Source organism: Haemaphysalis longicornis, unplaced genomic scaffold (genome assembly GCF_048455015.1).
Source record: "Haemaphysalis longicornis isolate Haplotype H1 unplaced genomic scaffold, Haemaphysalis longicornis Haplotype H1 scaffold_3, whole genome shotgun sequence".
NCBI lineage: Eukaryota > Metazoa > Arthropoda > Arachnida > Ixodida > Ixodidae > Haemaphysalis > Haemaphysalis longicornis.
This window is the reverse complement of record NW_027526335.1, coordinates 198,752,344-198,769,465: the sequence shown is the minus strand read 5'-3', so window position 1 is coordinate 198,769,465 and position 17,122 is coordinate 198,752,344. Positions and strand designations below refer to the sequence as shown.

Sequence of the window (17,122 nt, the reverse complement as noted above, 5' to 3'; positions counted from 1 at the left end):
GCGCAACGCTGACGCGCACGAATCGCGTGCAAGAAAGTGCCATGGGGTTCAAGCTTAAAAGTGCTTCTAGCATGCGCACAAATTCTTGCAGTCGAAGCAAGAGTCGCCAGGTTCCTGCCATGGCCGCCTTCTATTTCTGAAGCTGCTGTTGTCGCTGGGTGAACACAGCCATGACCCTTTTTTAAATGCAGAGCATTTTAGTAACTCACGATGTCACCCGCGTTGGCGTCCGTAGTCCGCATCACTACGTAGTCCGCACCCTACACTATATAAAGAAATAATACCTTCCGGCACCAGGTTTCGATCCCACGACTCTGCGGGCGGAACGCAAGGTACACGGCACTTTACCGACTGCTCCACGGAGCCGACACAGAATGGAACGTTACGCACGCACCTTATATCCTTGACTCATTCAACCCTTCAACCGTCGGCCACCGGTGCGCCCTCTCCCCCGCGTCCTCCTCGCCTTCTCTCCGCTCGCAACACCCTCTCTCGCCGCGTTCGGTTCGCGTTCATGTGGTGGCGCGATTTCGGCGCTATAACACTCTCTTGCGAAGGGCATTGGATTGGATTGGATTGGCTTGGCTTGGCTTGGATTTGGATTGGGTTGGATTAAAGTGGATTGTGTTGGATTGTGCTGCGTCATAGCCGCGCCACGTTGCGTCGTAGCCTCTCCACGTTGCGTAATAGCCGCGGCAGGGGGTTCACGGCACGTTTCACGTTTCACCATCGACTTCATCGACAATGTCTACGCTGGAAGACAACAATTACAACAACAACAACCAATACGTAATCCATAAGACTTGCAGGCACGCCCCCCGCGGAAATGCTCTGCATTTGATCGTGCCCCTCGCGAGGGGGATGTTTTGATTTTTTTTGACGTACAGATGACACCAGCTCGAAACAAAACATGCCTGTGGCCTTGTCTTTTGCACGCAATATGTCGCCTAGTTATAAATAAAGTGATAAGCTCGCTGCACATCCTTTGCGCACCAATCACAGAATAGCGCATGCCGTTGCTGTGGCCACCGCAGTGCCGCCAGAAGATTGCCCTTAAACAGATGGTGGCGCCTCGGCGGCGGCAGCTGACAGCAGCATCTGAAGCTCGTCTATACAGTTCGGGAGCAGTTTTGTAACCAGAAAATCATTGAAGGTCTCCGGTCACATGTGCCATAACAAGTATAGCTGCTGGAGAGTGCAAGCCATTGTGCTGTATATTATTTGTTTCAAAAAGGGGCTTCTAAAATGTTATTCAATCAAGGATGATCTGTTCAAAATTGTGGGTGCGAAGCTCACCATATGACATCGGTACGTATCCTAATCCCTGGCTCGTTGATGTAGTGGCAACATATGTTCAATAATTTGCCATGAAATATCTCTCTGGGTACGTCATTCGGACGAAATAATCTTGCCTTTGTCTTTGTAAAGGGAAATAGTTGCCTAGTTAGGGTTGTGGGCATTTAATTTAAACAGCACCACAGTATCCTGACACAGACAAAAGACTCGAGCTAAAATATCTTACCGTTGGTGTTGATAGAAGAAAAGCAAAACTTTGTTTTTTTTTTCTTTTTCAGGGAAACAGTATAAGGTATATGACACCGTCTTCGTGGTTCAACCTCGTCAAAGAGCTCTACCAACTAACCAAGAGCAGTGCTGCCACATGGTGAAGCGATTCTGGAAATTCGCCCTGCTTTATCGCTTCTTCGGCTGCCTTTTCATTTCGGGCATTCGGAAGGGATCTGTAAGGATGGCCAAAGTGAAAGTTGCTCCATATATTTTTTACTCCGTATTGTGGTTTGGGGTGGGCATGGGGTATCAAGCCGCTTTTATAATCGGGGGAGCATTCATGCGATCGGGGTTATCGCATTCTTTGACAAAATCGCTAATTTTCATTGTACACACCGTCGTAACGGTCAAAATTTTTCTAACTTTTTTATGCATGGTTACGGGTTCCTCCACATTGCTGAAGTTTCTCCGGGAGTCGGAGGCCTACGAAAAATCGACGTCCTTCGTGCCAAACAAGGACCCAAAAATCAGCAGGAACGGATGGTTACGGCGGTTTCGGAGGTTGGTAATTGTCGTCGCCTGGGTTCTTTGTTATGCAGCCTGTGCTCACCTCTTCACATCCCTTATGGCGAGTGGTAATAAGGAAGTCTCCAACCCTATCCTCAAAATCATAGGCTTCGTTTCTCTCTTCGTTTACGTCCTGCACGATACTACGCTGTACGCCGTCTTGAGTTGCTCCTCAGATGTTCTGACGGAGTACGTGCACCATCAACTGGTGTCTTTCACAACGTGCATGAAAGCACAGCCGGCGAACTGTGAGCTCCACTCCGCCAACCAATTTGAACAGATTAGGCTTAACCTGTCGAAGATAAATAATCTGAAACTACTCATGGAGCAAATGTGGCATCCAGCCATGGCTTCATCGTCGGCATGTTTGATGCTCGTCCTGTGCGTAACTCTTTACACTGTCTTCGACGACGGATTCGGACAGCCCGATGCTTGGCTTTCTCTGGCGTACTCTTTGTGCTCGTCGGCGAGTTTCCTGGACCTTGCTGTCGGGAGCCAAGCGATGCAAGACGAGGTGAGGTGTTGTCCTTCTATACCTACCTGTGAATATTTGATTTATTTTTGGATGTCATTTATTTTTTTTTTGTTATTGGCAAAGCAAAGGGAGGCTGGGACTAACAGCGTCTGTCCCCGATTCGCAGTGTACGTAATAAAAGGGCTCTCCACAAATTTAAACATAACAGCACAATCGTAACAGAAAAATAACACGAAAGCGAAGTCATTATTATATTTATAATTTATTATGCAAAGCATAAGTCTAAAATGCACTGAAAGAAATGATGTACAGATAAACGCAGCAATCGGTACGCATTAACATCGAACAGTAGCACTTCTACGTCACAACTACGTAATAATTTATTTTAGTCTGTAAATGTTCTTCGCTTCTTCCTTTAGGGGAACATATCGACATATACTTCAAACACTAAATTTCGGTGGACAGGTGAGCAATATGCGTATTCCACGAAAATCGTTCTTCAAACCGAACACCTAAGAACTTTGGGTCACTCGGTTTAACTTGGTTCCGTAAATACAATCCGGAGTTTTTTCTCGACGTTTATGTAGCACGTCTTCAATATCATGTAAGTGGTCTTTGTAGCGTTATGTTGCAATTGGTTATCAAATAACCAGTTTCATAATTGTTCCAAGTAAATATTTACTGTTGAGTGAAGATTAATTATAATAACTGAAGTGAAGAAAATGTTAGTGTAATCCCCATACATTACAAGCTCTTGCGGTCCACATATATTCGTAATGCCGTGCCAACAAACTATAAGCAATAACAGACCTAAGTTGGAGCTTTGTGGAACACCTTGTTTTAACTTTAATATATATCTTACCCAATGGAGTTTAATTTAACAAACCGTGTTCTCTGATTCAAATAGATTTTTAAAAGGTTACCTGCCATACCATGTATTCCATGTCTCTCCAATTTATTTACCAAATATTATGAGCGATCGAATCAAATGCTTTTTAAGGGCCAAAAACAGTCCAATTGTGAACTTCCTCCTTTCGATGTTTGCAATTATTTTATATTTTATATATAAAAATGCTTGATCTGTTGATTTAGATTTTCGGAAACCAGATTGATATTTTGAGGTTACATTGTGTTCAAGAAAGAAAGTCGAAAGTTGATTACCGATTACTCCCTCAAATACCTTGGAAAAGAACTCTCAGGGCAGATATTGGCGTGTAATGTGATACATTGTCATGTCCTCCACCTTTCTGAATCGGCGTCACTGCAGCAGTTTCTTCTTCTTCTCGAAAAACACGGGGGGAGAGACATTTTTATAATGTGCGCTAAGACGTAACGTACGTCTAGTGCCACGCACTTAATCATACTCCATGAAAACCCGTCAGCTCTTGCCACTGCTTCATTATTCATTTTTCCGATAAGGTCCCGTACTCTGGCATCGTTCGTAGGTTCCAAAGAAATAGAACTGGGAAATCTGGGATTGCCAGTCGCGCCATGGCAACAATTATCAGTTTGTGTGTGTGCGCACCGGCATGGATAAGATGAGTACTCATACAGTTGCCTCACTGAAGGCTCTCTACCGGTTCTCCATATTAATGCGTGAATTGCGGCCGTGCTACGGTTTTTCTACTTGTTATTTTGTTTGCAGTGTCCCATATTTTCTTCTGCTGGCCTCGTATGTGAAACAAAAGCCGTTCGCAATGTTTTCTTTGCGCTCTCTTTAAATCACTCTGTGCAGTGTTTTTAAACTTTTTGTACGCCTTCCGTTTTTCCGGAGACTTTGGCTTTTATGAAATTGTGTAATTTAGAATTCTTCTTTTTTATACTTCATACCGATATCGATACACCGAGAGTTTGTGCACATTTTTGGTTCTTTTATTTGCAAGTTGGGGAGGAAAGGCTACATCGTAGCATTCTCCTATAGATTGCAGGAAACCATTACAAGCGGCATTCACTTAGCCCACTCGATAGATGATTTCCCAATCAAACAATTGTACTATTTCTCGAAAATGTTCAATTGTGCGGTTGTTGACCTAGCGGAGGAACCACTGTTGAGGGGAAAGCTCATATATAGCAGAATAAGTCTCGGTAAATAGATAACTGACAAATATTGACTGATACCCACAGTAAGAACTCATGTATATATATCACAGACATGCAAAAATGCGGCACTGTTTGTGTCAATTCTAGTTAGCAGCATTATGTGATTCACACAACCATGACCAGATAAACAAGGTTTTCAGCTCAAGAGACCCTCCTTCTACCAAGTTCTTGTCAATGTTTAAATCACCCGTTATATAGCATGGTTTATTGCGCAAACAAGCATATGTCAATAATAGCTATAAGAAGGTGTAAAATGTTCCTTCGTTACACGTAGGACGTCTATTGATAACACAGATAGTCATTTTCCGTACGTGAAAAGCTACGCATTCGGAATCACGGGTAATTTCCGAAAATTCTTCAATACCCGTTAAACTAACGGTGTACTTTATGTATGCACTAACACTTACGCTTCTTTTGTTTTCCCTTCTCAAGTGCATGAACGGTATCCGTCGAGTATTGGGTCACCCCCAGTCAACCAAACTTCAACAAGAAATAAGGTGCCGAATTCACATGTAATTTATTGTGATAACATATTCAATTCCTCTACAATAATTCTAAGACTTGTCATATTGATCATATTGATGTGCATACCAGCCAACGAGTTATAGTTCGAAAATTATGCGTTGAAACCATTTATGTTCTCATAGTTACCGGTTTTTTAGCTTGTGCTACCGGATTGTGGAATCAGATTCTTAGCTTGTAATATGCACGTCACTACCTAATTGTTGCAGGTAAGTAATTTTGGACTCAAGAATTGTACGTATTAAAGACACTAGTATTACTGTAGGACATCATTAGGGACAGACATACTTGGAAAACAGTTAGAATGCCAGAACAATTCAACTTTAGAAGGATCGCATTGTAACGAAACAAACATTTTCAAGCACTGCAACGCACGTAGACGATTCCTGTAGGTAGGTGTGCCACAGGTGAACATGAGACTTAAAGCGGGTTACGCGGCTAGTTGTAGTCGGGTCTCCGCATTGGGTGGTCCATTTGAACCAAAATACGCTGAAGACTCGCTTTCTTCTTCTTGGGGTACACCGGGGAGTGGAAAGACGTGGTATTGTAGGCGTCCTCCTCGGTCACGTCCGGCAGCTCAAGGCAGGAGCACTCTTCCGCTGCGTTGCAGTGTCTATAGTATTGTCTCCTTGCGCACCGCACACAGTGAAAGTCTGCCTTGTCGGCCGGGTAGTGGATTACCGTGTGTCTGATCCTTGCACACTTCACACACCTTGGTTCAAACGTATTATCGCAGACCGAACAGCATGTCCCACTGATGTTGATATGTTTCCTTTCTTTCATTTACTCGTATGCTTTCTTTCCGGTTTTGATCGCCGCTGTTTATCCGGCTTTTGCTTCCACGGTTTTATGAGTTTGATGTTCTCTGTTGCAGCATCGATGTTATTTTATCCCACTATCCTTTCGACGATATCTTGGTCTTCGATGTTCGCTTCGATTCCCACGATCTTGAATTCGGTTGTTGCATCCGTGGCTTTCTTGCTGCTACGTCTCTTAAGTTCTCGTCTTTGGTTATGTGCCCTTCAAGTCGTTTCGGCCCTTCTGCTGATGTGCAGGACCCAATCATTGTTTCCTTGCTCTGTCAGAGCTTCACATTACTGAGACCAATCTGACAAGGGTCGACGGTCCTTTTATTCAAGTTCCCTAGTGCAGCCCGTTTAAAGTTGGGACCAGTTAGAATGAGTGCCCCCATGGGTTGCTCTTCTGCCGTTTTCTCTGTTTTGAAGTTTTCGACTGCGGGGGCTTCCGTAAGGCCTTCCTGTATTCCGTAGTGTGTCTTCGACCTTTCATTGCCAGAGTCTCTGTACGTCCTTCCGTTTTTCCTCAAAATCGACAGTTCTTCTCAACCATGTCGAGACACATCTTTTTGACGCTGAGGAAGTCGTCTAATAAGAATCTGTTAACGACGACATCTTTGTTTTTTTGTTGCTCTAGACCCATGTTCAACGAATTTCTTCATGACTCCCCTTTCTACTTCTTCAAGTCGCTTCTTTATAGTGGAAACCTACTCACATCCTCCTGAGCAGTGCAAGCGTGGGTAGTCCTCTGCCGTGTTCTTTTCACCTTCCTGGTCCTGCTGGCCCTGGGCCGTGGCCGTAGCGCATGGGGGCAGTTCGTTTATATTTGTTGTCATTCTGCCTTTCAGACTGTGTGCGTTTGTTGATCTTGCTTGGGTTGTCGACGTATGGTAGAATAGACTCACCGTTCCCGTCCTCGTAATCTACGTCTGTTGGGATCGTTTTTTCTTCGCTTTCTTGGCTGTCTTGCTTTTCCTTTTTTCTTTTGTTTCTTTTCATTTTGCAAAACCTTCCTTGTTTCATACTGCTGCGTTTATTGCTGTCTTCTTAAGTCGTTTTTTTTACTTTTTCGACCAAATTTGGAGGAACCGCATTTCTGGTCTAACTACGCTGTTTCCAAAAAATAGCTGCGTTTATTTGTTTTTTTTCTGTCAAGCACGCATGCCAATTTTTGGGGTTCTTTCTCAATTTCTGAGACAGTTTTTCTTGCAAAAATCATCCAACGACTGTCTTCGAGCTCCACAATTCCTCATTCAACCATTTTGCAACGTTTGCGAGCAGTCTTCAGCTTCCAAAATACGTTTTTTGTCGCGGGTTCGGCGGTACGACACAGCACGTAGGTTGCGTTTCCTGTTCATTCAATATTCCACTCTATTGAGCGAAATTTGACGCCCACCGCCTACTGTCCTTCTATTCTTCACCACCGGAGAGTCGTCTCCCGAGGTGTTGTCGCCGTTTCGTTTTTCCGCAGGCGATTTCTGGTCCGTAGTTGTGCGCTAACCGCCCATAGCTGTCGAGTCCTTCGATGCTCTTTTCACATGTAAATCAAGTCCGCCGTGTCACACTTTACTCAGAGATTCCCGAATGGTTACACTCACGATTCGTTACTTCGAGTTTTGAATAAGCAATGCTAAAATGGTGGAAAACGCATTTTTACCAGAGCCGCTGTCAGCATAAAGCGCTCACCAACCTTTTCAAAATTTTCATACAAGCCGGAACTCACATTAGCCCTGGATTAGCCCAGACTGTGAAAGCACAGTCTTCCTTTGAACGAACTTGCTCAAATGGGGCGCTGAAAACCAAAATCGCCAATCTGCATACCCTAATATATCAACACAAATCTTTGCTTTCAAGGGCACCATTTAGAGGGGCCAAGAAGTGCAGAAGGTTGAGCTAGAAGATATTGGGAAGAACGTACGGATTATGTTCTTTGGAGGCAAACCGGCATATTGTTTTTCAAAAAACATTTCTTTCGAGGAAAGCATTTTACATTCGGTGCGTCCCCACACTACTTCGTCTCTCCAGTTTCTAGGGGAGACATTTTGTAAGTAAAAAGTGTAACTATTTTGTGAAGCCTTGGAATATAGCACAATATAATGGCGGGGAGTGGTTCATTGCATATTTCTCTTTCTCTGCTGCATGTTATCTAGGTATGTGCGTGGAATTTGTGACACACATGGAATGATTTCTGGGAATTACACAGAGGAAATGGCAGGAGGCACAAATTATTACAGAGCATGTCTCTACTCACAGGTAACCTACTGTCCAACTGGTTAATAAAAAGCTCAGACCAACTGGTTAATAAAAAGCTCGGATTAGATAGTAGTTTGTATGTGAATCCACTCTCAACCAGATCCCGTCACACCCATGACAAATCTCTAACCCCATTTTTTGCTAGGACTAACATTTTCAAATTTTCATTTTTTCCCCGAACTATTGAAGAATAGAATTCGTTACCCGTTTCTGCACTTTCTACTGTTGAATCCCTCGAAGCTTATTTTAGCGTAAATGCCACTGTGCTGAGCTCATGCCTTACCCTTGTTAATTGCATTGTTCTTTCTTGTATTTTTTTTTTGTTTTTATCTTTATACCTTGTATTGTTCCTTGCAATTGTGACTCAAGTATTCTTGTATTTTGTAGTTTCTTGTCCACTCCTGCTTGGGCTGTCAAGCCTGCAGTACTGAATAAATAAATAAAAAAATAAAACCTAAGCACAACATTATTCGAAGTTTATTATGCCGGATATGTGCGTTATCCCCCCGATTGCGCGCGTGTATAAATCACCAGTGTGAACATTTTTGGCGCCGCACAATATTTTTGTCGCTAGACTGATTTATTTTAAGGGTAATTTTTTATACCCGAACCTGGTACGTCCAGCTTAGTCCGATGGTTGATAGAGCTCAAATTAAACGATGTTTTTTTGTGCGCGCTGTTCGAATGGGCATCCCAGTACAAAGAAATGAATTGAAACCAGCTTGAATTAGTATCACCTTGGATATAACCCCATATTTTATTCTACGTGCAACGCATGGGGCACGCCGGCATAACGCATGCGTGGCTCCGCGGAGTCTCGCCGATACTTCATCAGAGCCAACCACATAAGAGCGCAGGACAAAGAGACCACGTTGAGGGAGATGACCTCCCAACTAGGACGACGTTGCAATGGTGACGTTAGCTGAAAGCCCGGCGCGCCACCTGCCTCTCTGCCGCTTTTGTGGACCTAGTGAGTTTCACCTTCACTTCAGGTAATATAGAATGTAGTGTGTAGCCACTGCAGTGCAGTAAAGCTGGAATTCGTTGTTCCGGAATTTTTAAAGCGAAGCTTCTTACACCTCAATGAATGAACTTGAGGAAAGCAAACTTTGCACAATGACTCTCACAAAAGGTAGATGATGATAAGCGAAGCAAGATCACGCACCTAAAAAACGCTTCCCGTGGTCGAATTACATGTAACCTGGGACCCCGCGTGGTAAAGTCGACGTCTATGCGATTGTACCATTACGACACGGGGAAGCAGTTTCGTGTTCTAACTATCCGTTTGTTAAGAAAGCGGCTTTTATTAAAGACGATAGTCTTTCTTGGGCTACTTAAAACCAGAAATTTTGGTCTGTCTGTATGTCTGTCTGTGACTCGATTTAGCCACCCGGCCAAAGCAAAACAATGCCTGCGCAATAGTCTTATAAAGTCACAGCTAAATCTACCCGTCTATGTCCGGTGTAAGGTTCATACTTGTGAACATTGTTGAAGAAGAACAAGACATTACGCAAATATGAAACAACAAATCAATACAGAAGTGATATTTGCAGTGTTCCTTTATAAAAATTTAAACATGCTTGACTTTTGCGAAATTAAATACTTCATCAACTGCAGAAAAAGAATTCACTCCACCGTCGCCTGCTATCGCCCGCGCCACTATAGCTTCTGGTGCCATTTTAAGAAATCAACCACCAACAGTTACGCAAGGCTCCACTAGATAGTTTCCACGTTCTGCTTGCAACGCACGTGGAGTAGGGAAACGCGGTTCTATAAACGTTGAAGTAGGGTGCCTCGATTAACGCGCGTCTTCGCCGTACGGCAGCGTTCGCATCGAGACACCCGGTTTGGAGCTGTGGAACGCGGGAAATTTAAAATGATTTCAGCAAACATTTGGCGTCTTTACATTGGGAGGAGCGCGACGCAAGAGGAACAACATGACAGGTCAGCGGTAAAGCACATTTACTTCGCAAAAGCAGATAAAGACTATCGTCTTTTGACGGCATTTGCAACAAAAGGAGCAGATACGCGGCCAATTTTTTTTTTAACCCTGGTTGAGGGAGCTGCAGCAAATACCTTTTTTTAATGTTGTGAGTTCATTTCATAGTTTTCCTTGATGGTATTCTTCTTAAAAAAATTGCTTCAACAAAGTACCTTTATTTACTCTATTATAGCGGCTGCATAAGTTAACTTCACGAATTACGCAGTTTTGTGCAAACGCGGGTGGCGGATTTAACGATTTTTATATTCATATCGGAGTTGTTCTTTCGTGCTTTTAACTTTGCCGTTGGTTTGTTAGGGCCGTGTACACGGTACCCATATTCTATTTAATTGGTTCACATTTACAGTTTTTTGAACTTTTGCTTTTTGAGGGTTACTTTGACCAATTGTGTCCGTTTACGCAATCGTATATTATGAAATTTGTTACCTGTGCCAATTGGGCATTTTGGCGCAAATGCAGGGCACTACTGGGTTGTTGTTTTTAAACTTTTTATGCATGTTTCATTTTTTTGTCATTTATTTCGATCTTCGTTATTTCAGCCCCGAATATACCCTCTTTTTGAATTTTCTAGCTGATTCATATTTTTTCTTTCTCCTGTTAGATTTTCCGGATACGTGGAACATAATTTAATTACCTCGTAGGGCCGTGCACACCTCGAACTGTTTTTTTGCATAAGCATGTTAGGCTTACAGTTGTCTACCGTATATTTGAGATTTCTAGGGAACAATAAAAAATGGGGCGAATTTTCATTTAGGTCGAATTCCGCGATTTGCGGATAAGTCAGCATGTTTTATACCCGTTGTATAATAACGGTCGGGTATCGCCGGGCATCGACATTCTACATATATGTAAAAAAAAAGGTGCTCCCCCAACTTTGAACCCTCTGGCCTTACGTTTACATTTAAACGCAATCTTGCCACACGATTAATAGTCTGCAGCAATATTATTTACTGACTGCAGCACCTTGTTCTAAAAAAATACGAGCGAGAAAAGCAAGAACGATTTTGTCGAATTTTGCTTGTGTTATTTTATTCGGCTGATTCGCTGAGAAAAACATAACCATAGGCTGAGTGCTAGCACATGTTTGCGATAACAGAGATATAAAATGAAAAAATTTTGCTTAACCAATTCACGCCAATGATTCAGGAGGGAAGACGCTAAACGGCAACGTTTTGTGTTGTTAGGGCTTCGTACTTGGACACGTGCTTCTTTTTTAGGCCCAGAAGTTGAAGGACGCTGTGAGATTTGTCAACATGATGGAAGCCGCTGACGTCTACAACAGACAGGTGACAAAAAACGTCATGCGACAATGTATTTGTGTCAGCTTGAGTGACTGTGTCTTTTTATATCAAAACAGATCCAGTACCTTCACGACACCATTGAACCGGACATCATGTGCTTGAGTGGGGGAGGTTTTTTCTGTCTTAACAAGGCTCTTTTGGTATCCGTAAGTACCGGCACATATTCATCTATGTCAGGCGAAGGAAAGAGCTTTGTTAAACAAAGACGTAAATATAATACCTAAGCAAATCTACCGCATTGTACAATCCGTCTTCTGCGGCCCTGAGCGCAGCCTTTTCTCATGTGTGAACCTACAATTGAGCAGAAATATATTTTGCTAACCATTGCAACCTTGCTGCTAGGCACTCCTCTAGTGCGTGTTAATATATATTGCAATTAAACCACATTTTCTTCTGTAAATCGCTCGTGGGATGGTTTTACGCGGGCGCAGTTTATTTCGTTCAGTGCCTTCAACCAATTACGGCTATACGTTGCAGCTCCCGCTGTTGTAAAATTTTTCGCACGCCTTTACGTCGTATTCTGGTTCTTTAGCTACAGTAAAGCCAGCTTATTTCTAACATCTCGAGGATTGTAAAATAGTTCGATATAGCGAAAATTCGATATAAAAAGTGAGGCAAAAAAACTTACCTGAGAGCAATCCTGCCGTCGGAGTCACGAGCTAACGCTTAGCTCTTACCACCCTGCAGTTCACCAACCATGCGACACTTCCTCGAAAAGAAAACAATCATTTATTGGGGCGAAAAAACTGCATGAGTGTAGCCTGCTTCTTGAATCGCACGTGTTGCTTGTGACTGCTTGCTCCACGGTATCTAAACAGTCGAGAAGCACAAGACCGCTGCCCGCAAAATCTTGTACGTATCGGCGACACTGTACTTCTTTTCCCCTTTCTCAACTAGCCTAATAATTTCAAGTTTGGTTTCGAACGTCAGTGTCGCTCGTTTTTTCACGATGGCCACGGCAGCCATCACGACAGAGCGGAGACAAACTCAGACAAGCATGGATACAAACGAAAAACGGTGAAGCAAGTGCGGGTGGCGAGTGGCGCGGGAGCCGCAAGCGACACCCGAGCCACCGCTGCGCGCCGCTGTATTGAGGAAAAGCTTACCGCATGCCTAAGGAGAGCAAAAAATCCGGCGCGGGGGAGTTCGATACTATATTGAATTTTCGCAAAATCACGTTCGATATAAAAACTTTAAGATTGTAATATTTTTCATAATTCTACAAGGGTTCGATATAGGCAATAATTCGATTTATCCGTGTTCGATATAAGCGGGCTTTACTGTATCGGTTACCATTTCGGAGGGGGGGGGTGGCTTTATTATTCCATGTATAGAAAAAGCGCAAATCACGCTCCCGAAACCTTGGGGACGTGTCATGTTTAGGTCTCCCTCCTTTGTGTAGTAGGCAGCCCAACAGGGGATTAACAGTACAACGTTGGGCCGCCTGCGTTCCGAATTATGGATGATGCGCTGATGGGGCTGTAAAACTACTGGGATTTCACGTTTAAGGAAAAGGGGAAAAGAATGTGAAGTCACACAGGTACCTATTTCGGTTAACAGGTTATAATAATGTATTGTCGCATGTACAACCAAAACATTTAATTCCATCCTCTTTATTCCCTTCAACGAGCCTTGCAGTATTTGTTCCTAGAGGGAGTAATTGCCGGATTTTTCGTACAAGGATGGTATAATACATATTTGGTTCATGAAGTGATAAATTATTGTGTTCCTCTCCCCGGTAATTCTTATAAACGAGCCCGCAAATATGTACGTGCTCCGAGTTGGAGTAATGGCGGTATTTTATGTATTAAGGTTAATATTGATCAGTAGAAGCAATGCATGCAAATCACTGCGCCAGTATTCCGATTCTAGCTATGCTGTATTTTGCCCCCATGACCTCTCTAGAAACGCTAGGTGAGTGGTCGTGAAGCTCTTGAATTGCTAGAAAGCACAGGGGGTAAATTCTATCGAGGACATTTTATCCACAAACCAGGAGCCGGAATCAGTTCGCGAGAAATAAAATAAAATGCCCTAGTTCTCGCTCAAAACTATAACAGGTAGCACGAATTAAGGGTCTGGACCCAAAAGAATTCTATTGTTCAGTGGCATTAACGAGGTTCTGGTACTGTACCTTGAGTTCGACCAGTGACGCTAACAGATTCCTGAGAAGCCAAATACTATCCCATTTTTAGTACGGGTTGTTATCGTTAGCCAAGTTACTTATGTGCAACTTTTTACTTCTCTTTCCCAGTAACCTTGTAAAGTTTATAAATAATAAATTATTCTATTGTATCATATCTATCCCAAAAGACGCCAGCCTTTAAAAGCTGACTCTCTGCCCACCCACGCCGCAAAATTATGTGTGCGGCTGAAATAGAAGAACATGCGGAATTAGCCAAGATCTGTTTCTAGATTGTTCGCGTGGTTTGTAAACGCTACGAAAGATCAGTAATCAGAAGCTGGCGTAGTATGGCCAGAATCGGGCCGATCTAATCGCACTGCATTCGTGCTTGCAGATGGCTGGCTCCGTTATCACTTACGCCGTCATTTTGGTTCAAACGAGTGACGAGCTCGCAGAGCACGTGGATGTCAGCAAACTGGTTTCAACAATATAGCAAGGCACGCTGAATTACAGGTGAGCCGTTTCCTAAGTATAGTTGACACTATATATCAGACGAATTGCACCAGGTCTGAAGGAAGACCTCAGAAGAGTGTGGACGGTTGCAGCGCTGTATTGTGGGCGAGGCTTTTACATCTGCGCAGTCCGGGTGGAGGATGGAGTTTCTTAGAATTGCGAGGAATTCATTCGGAGAAATTGGTTATCTAAATACAGATACCTTTTGACGTAATGTCTAGTTTTATGATTTTATAACTATAAACACAGGGCACAGTGCGGAAATTTTAAAAAGTTTATAGTCTCTTTACAATTTTCTTATCACATCCGTCACAGAAAGCGTGATTTACGACGGAAGAATTTGTACTTTCGGCTTCCCAGAAATAACAATTTGCCTGAAGCTTGTTTTCTCTTCCAATTGCATCCTATGGTGGCCTATGACCTCAACACCACTTACATTGATGCAACACTATGTAGTTCGGTTGCTTTGCCCTGTAGGCGTGTAAGAAACACAGCGCCGAAGCATTTAGGACGTACGTATATGTTGAACGTATAGCAGCTGAATCACTCAAAATTGCTGAATATAATTGGCGATAGCACGTATTTCAATGTTGGAATGATTCGATTATTTGACAACCCAAAATAGAGTTTTTGAATGGTGATGATAGCTTGTTGTTTCTCAAGCCACACAATTTTAGCCTGATAAAAACTACCGTCACCGCAGCTTGAGATAGAAACTGCTTCTGTAGATGATTTGACCGGTACTACTCAACCGGACAAATTTCCAACAACCATAAAGATGAGCCCGTCATACATCCGATCGCTCTGTAAGAGCGGTCTATTGCACTAGAAGATTCCGGCACGCTTTTTGCGTGCTCTTCCGATTTATTTATCAGCACGCGCTTGCAGGCGCAATTTGCGAAGTTTACGTTCCTTTCTAGTGCACAAATTATTTTTCGTTTGAGTAATAAATACAATATTCCAAACGTTGAACTTCGCAAACAAGGATAAATCGGCGGAAACCATTACCTAGTGCGTGAAAAGCACGTCTTGTAGTTGGACTACGTGTTATCCCCATGGATTTTAAAGCAATTACAGGCAACACTAAAAATTGTACAGAGCGTAATCGACCTAATTGCCAAACGTACCACTACAAGGGGCCAGTTTTACCATGGGAAGAAAGTTTTATGATGTCTTTGTGGTCTGTTGAAATCAAAATGAAGCTGCTTTCGAAAGTTGTTCGTAACAGTTCTCAAATTTGTATCCTCGACTCTTCCAGATTTCAACCACCGTATCGCACTGACTAGATATGGCACAATGACGTATTGGGGCGCACCGGCCCTACCGTTCACACAGGGGGAAGAGGAACTGTCCAAAATCAACGGCTACGGTTGCCGCCATTTGAAGAGTAATATTAGAGGTCAGCAATAAATAAATAACAACGACGAAACCTTTTTTGTGTCATTGTTGTTTAGGTTCTACTGATTTTGAACCTATTATTCCATTATTATTATTATTATTATTATTATTATTATTATTATTGTGCGAATAGCATCTTGCCATTCGGACAACCTCACAAGCACACTTTTGCTTTTGTTAGTGATCAAAACGAGAAAAGAAAATGACGTCAAGGAAGGGTCTGCGTAGGTTCTTGTTTGAGCACTTATGAACCATTTACTACGGAACTACAAATAGTTATGTTGCAGGAATATGGTAGGTTTAAGGCTATTTTCGTAAAGAACACATGTGTTTTTTGCTGACCCTGGGGTCGCAGCCAGGGGGCCGACACGGGTGCTTGGCTAACTGAGTTACTGATTTACAGCCAGAAAGATGCTATATGCTTCTGCAGAAAAAATACTTGTCTTTGCATTCATGGTTCTACCTCCTTCAAAATTGGGTCCATGAGCAACACAAGACACCGCAGTGAACGTTTTGGAAGCATCATTGAAGAACTCTGCAGCCCTGTATTTATCCTGCAGATACATGAAATGCTGCTGGATCGCAATTCTTGGTGCCCTGTTCTTATCAAGATGCGTAAAAGACAGGTCACAGAGCACAGGGCGCAGATTTCATGGTGGTATAAAATCAGTGATGGGTGTCTTGTGAATGTCTAAAAAGGGTACCTCATGCTCAGAGGCTTCCTCTCTTACCCTAAGTGAAAAGGGCAGAGAGATGGATGGACGATTTAAGAACAGTTGTTGTGAGGATGTATTATTAATGGTGGAATTAAAAGGGTGGTTAATCAGGGCCATGATTTTCGTGGCATACAACGAATCCATGTAAATCCTCTGGTGATATAGGGACCATTTATCACACTAGGCGTAGAGGCTCTCGACTGGGCTAGTGCGAAAAGCACCACATGCAAGGCGACGACCCAGATGCAGCACTGGGTCGAGCATTTTCAGTGCCGTTTTTGTTGCCGACCCATAACTGACGCTTCCATACTCCAATCGGGACCAGACTAGGCTTGTGAAAATACGTAAGAGGAGTTGCTTATCGGTTCCATAGGACTGGTGTGACATGATTTTAAGAATGTTGAGAGCCTTTAGACATTTATGTCTCAATTGCTTAATGTGAGGGATGAATTCTCGTGTATTTCGCAGTGCCGCGTTGTTTTAAATGCAGAGCATTTCAGTAACTCACGATGTCACCCGCGTTGACGTCCGTAGTCCGCACCGTCGTTGTCCCTAAAAAGTTCCTGCGTTTTTGCAGCCGCCCCTTTCCATGGGGGCGATTTCCCGTGCAAGCCGGGTGAACTTCCCAAGCGTTGTAGTCCCACACAAGGGCCGAGCGCCAGACCGGAGAGTCGCTTGTACCTATTTTCCGGTAGGTGCCCGGCGCCACCAAGGAACACGAATTCACATGGTGCCTTCCACAGCCACGATGGACACTCAACTCGCAACCGCCTGTGGCAGGACATGCCACCAGACTCTTTCACCCGACTCTTTCACCAGACTCTTTCATATGTTGTTGTATAGATGTAGG

General features: G+C 43.3%; 1 protein-coding gene across 2 annotated transcripts; it reads left to right on the top strand.

The window, feature by feature from the left end:
* The first annotated feature begins 1,585 nt into the window (after positions 1 to 1,585).
* On the top strand, positions 1,586 to 15,541 carry LOC144173647 (uncharacterized). 2 transcript variants are annotated; one of them, XM_077701982.1, is made up of 5 exons: positions 1,586 to 2,587; positions 11,440 to 11,508; positions 11,580 to 11,669; positions 14,040 to 14,158; positions 15,417 to 15,541. In XM_077701982.1, the coding sequence occupies exons 1-4, from the start codon at positions 1,661 to 1,663 to the stop codon at positions 14,136 to 14,138; spliced, it is 1,185 nt and encodes a 394-aa protein (XP_077558108.1). In that variant the 5' UTR covers positions 1,586 to 1,660; the 3' UTR covers positions 14,139 to 14,158; positions 15,417 to 15,541. The 2 variants fall into 2 exon arrangements, with proteins under 2 accessions (XP_077558108.1, XP_077558109.1); XM_077701983.1 differs by lacking the exon at positions 1,586 to 2,587 and having other exon boundaries at positions 10,801 to 11,508.
* The last annotated feature ends 1,581 nt before the right edge of the window (positions 15,542 to 17,122 follow it).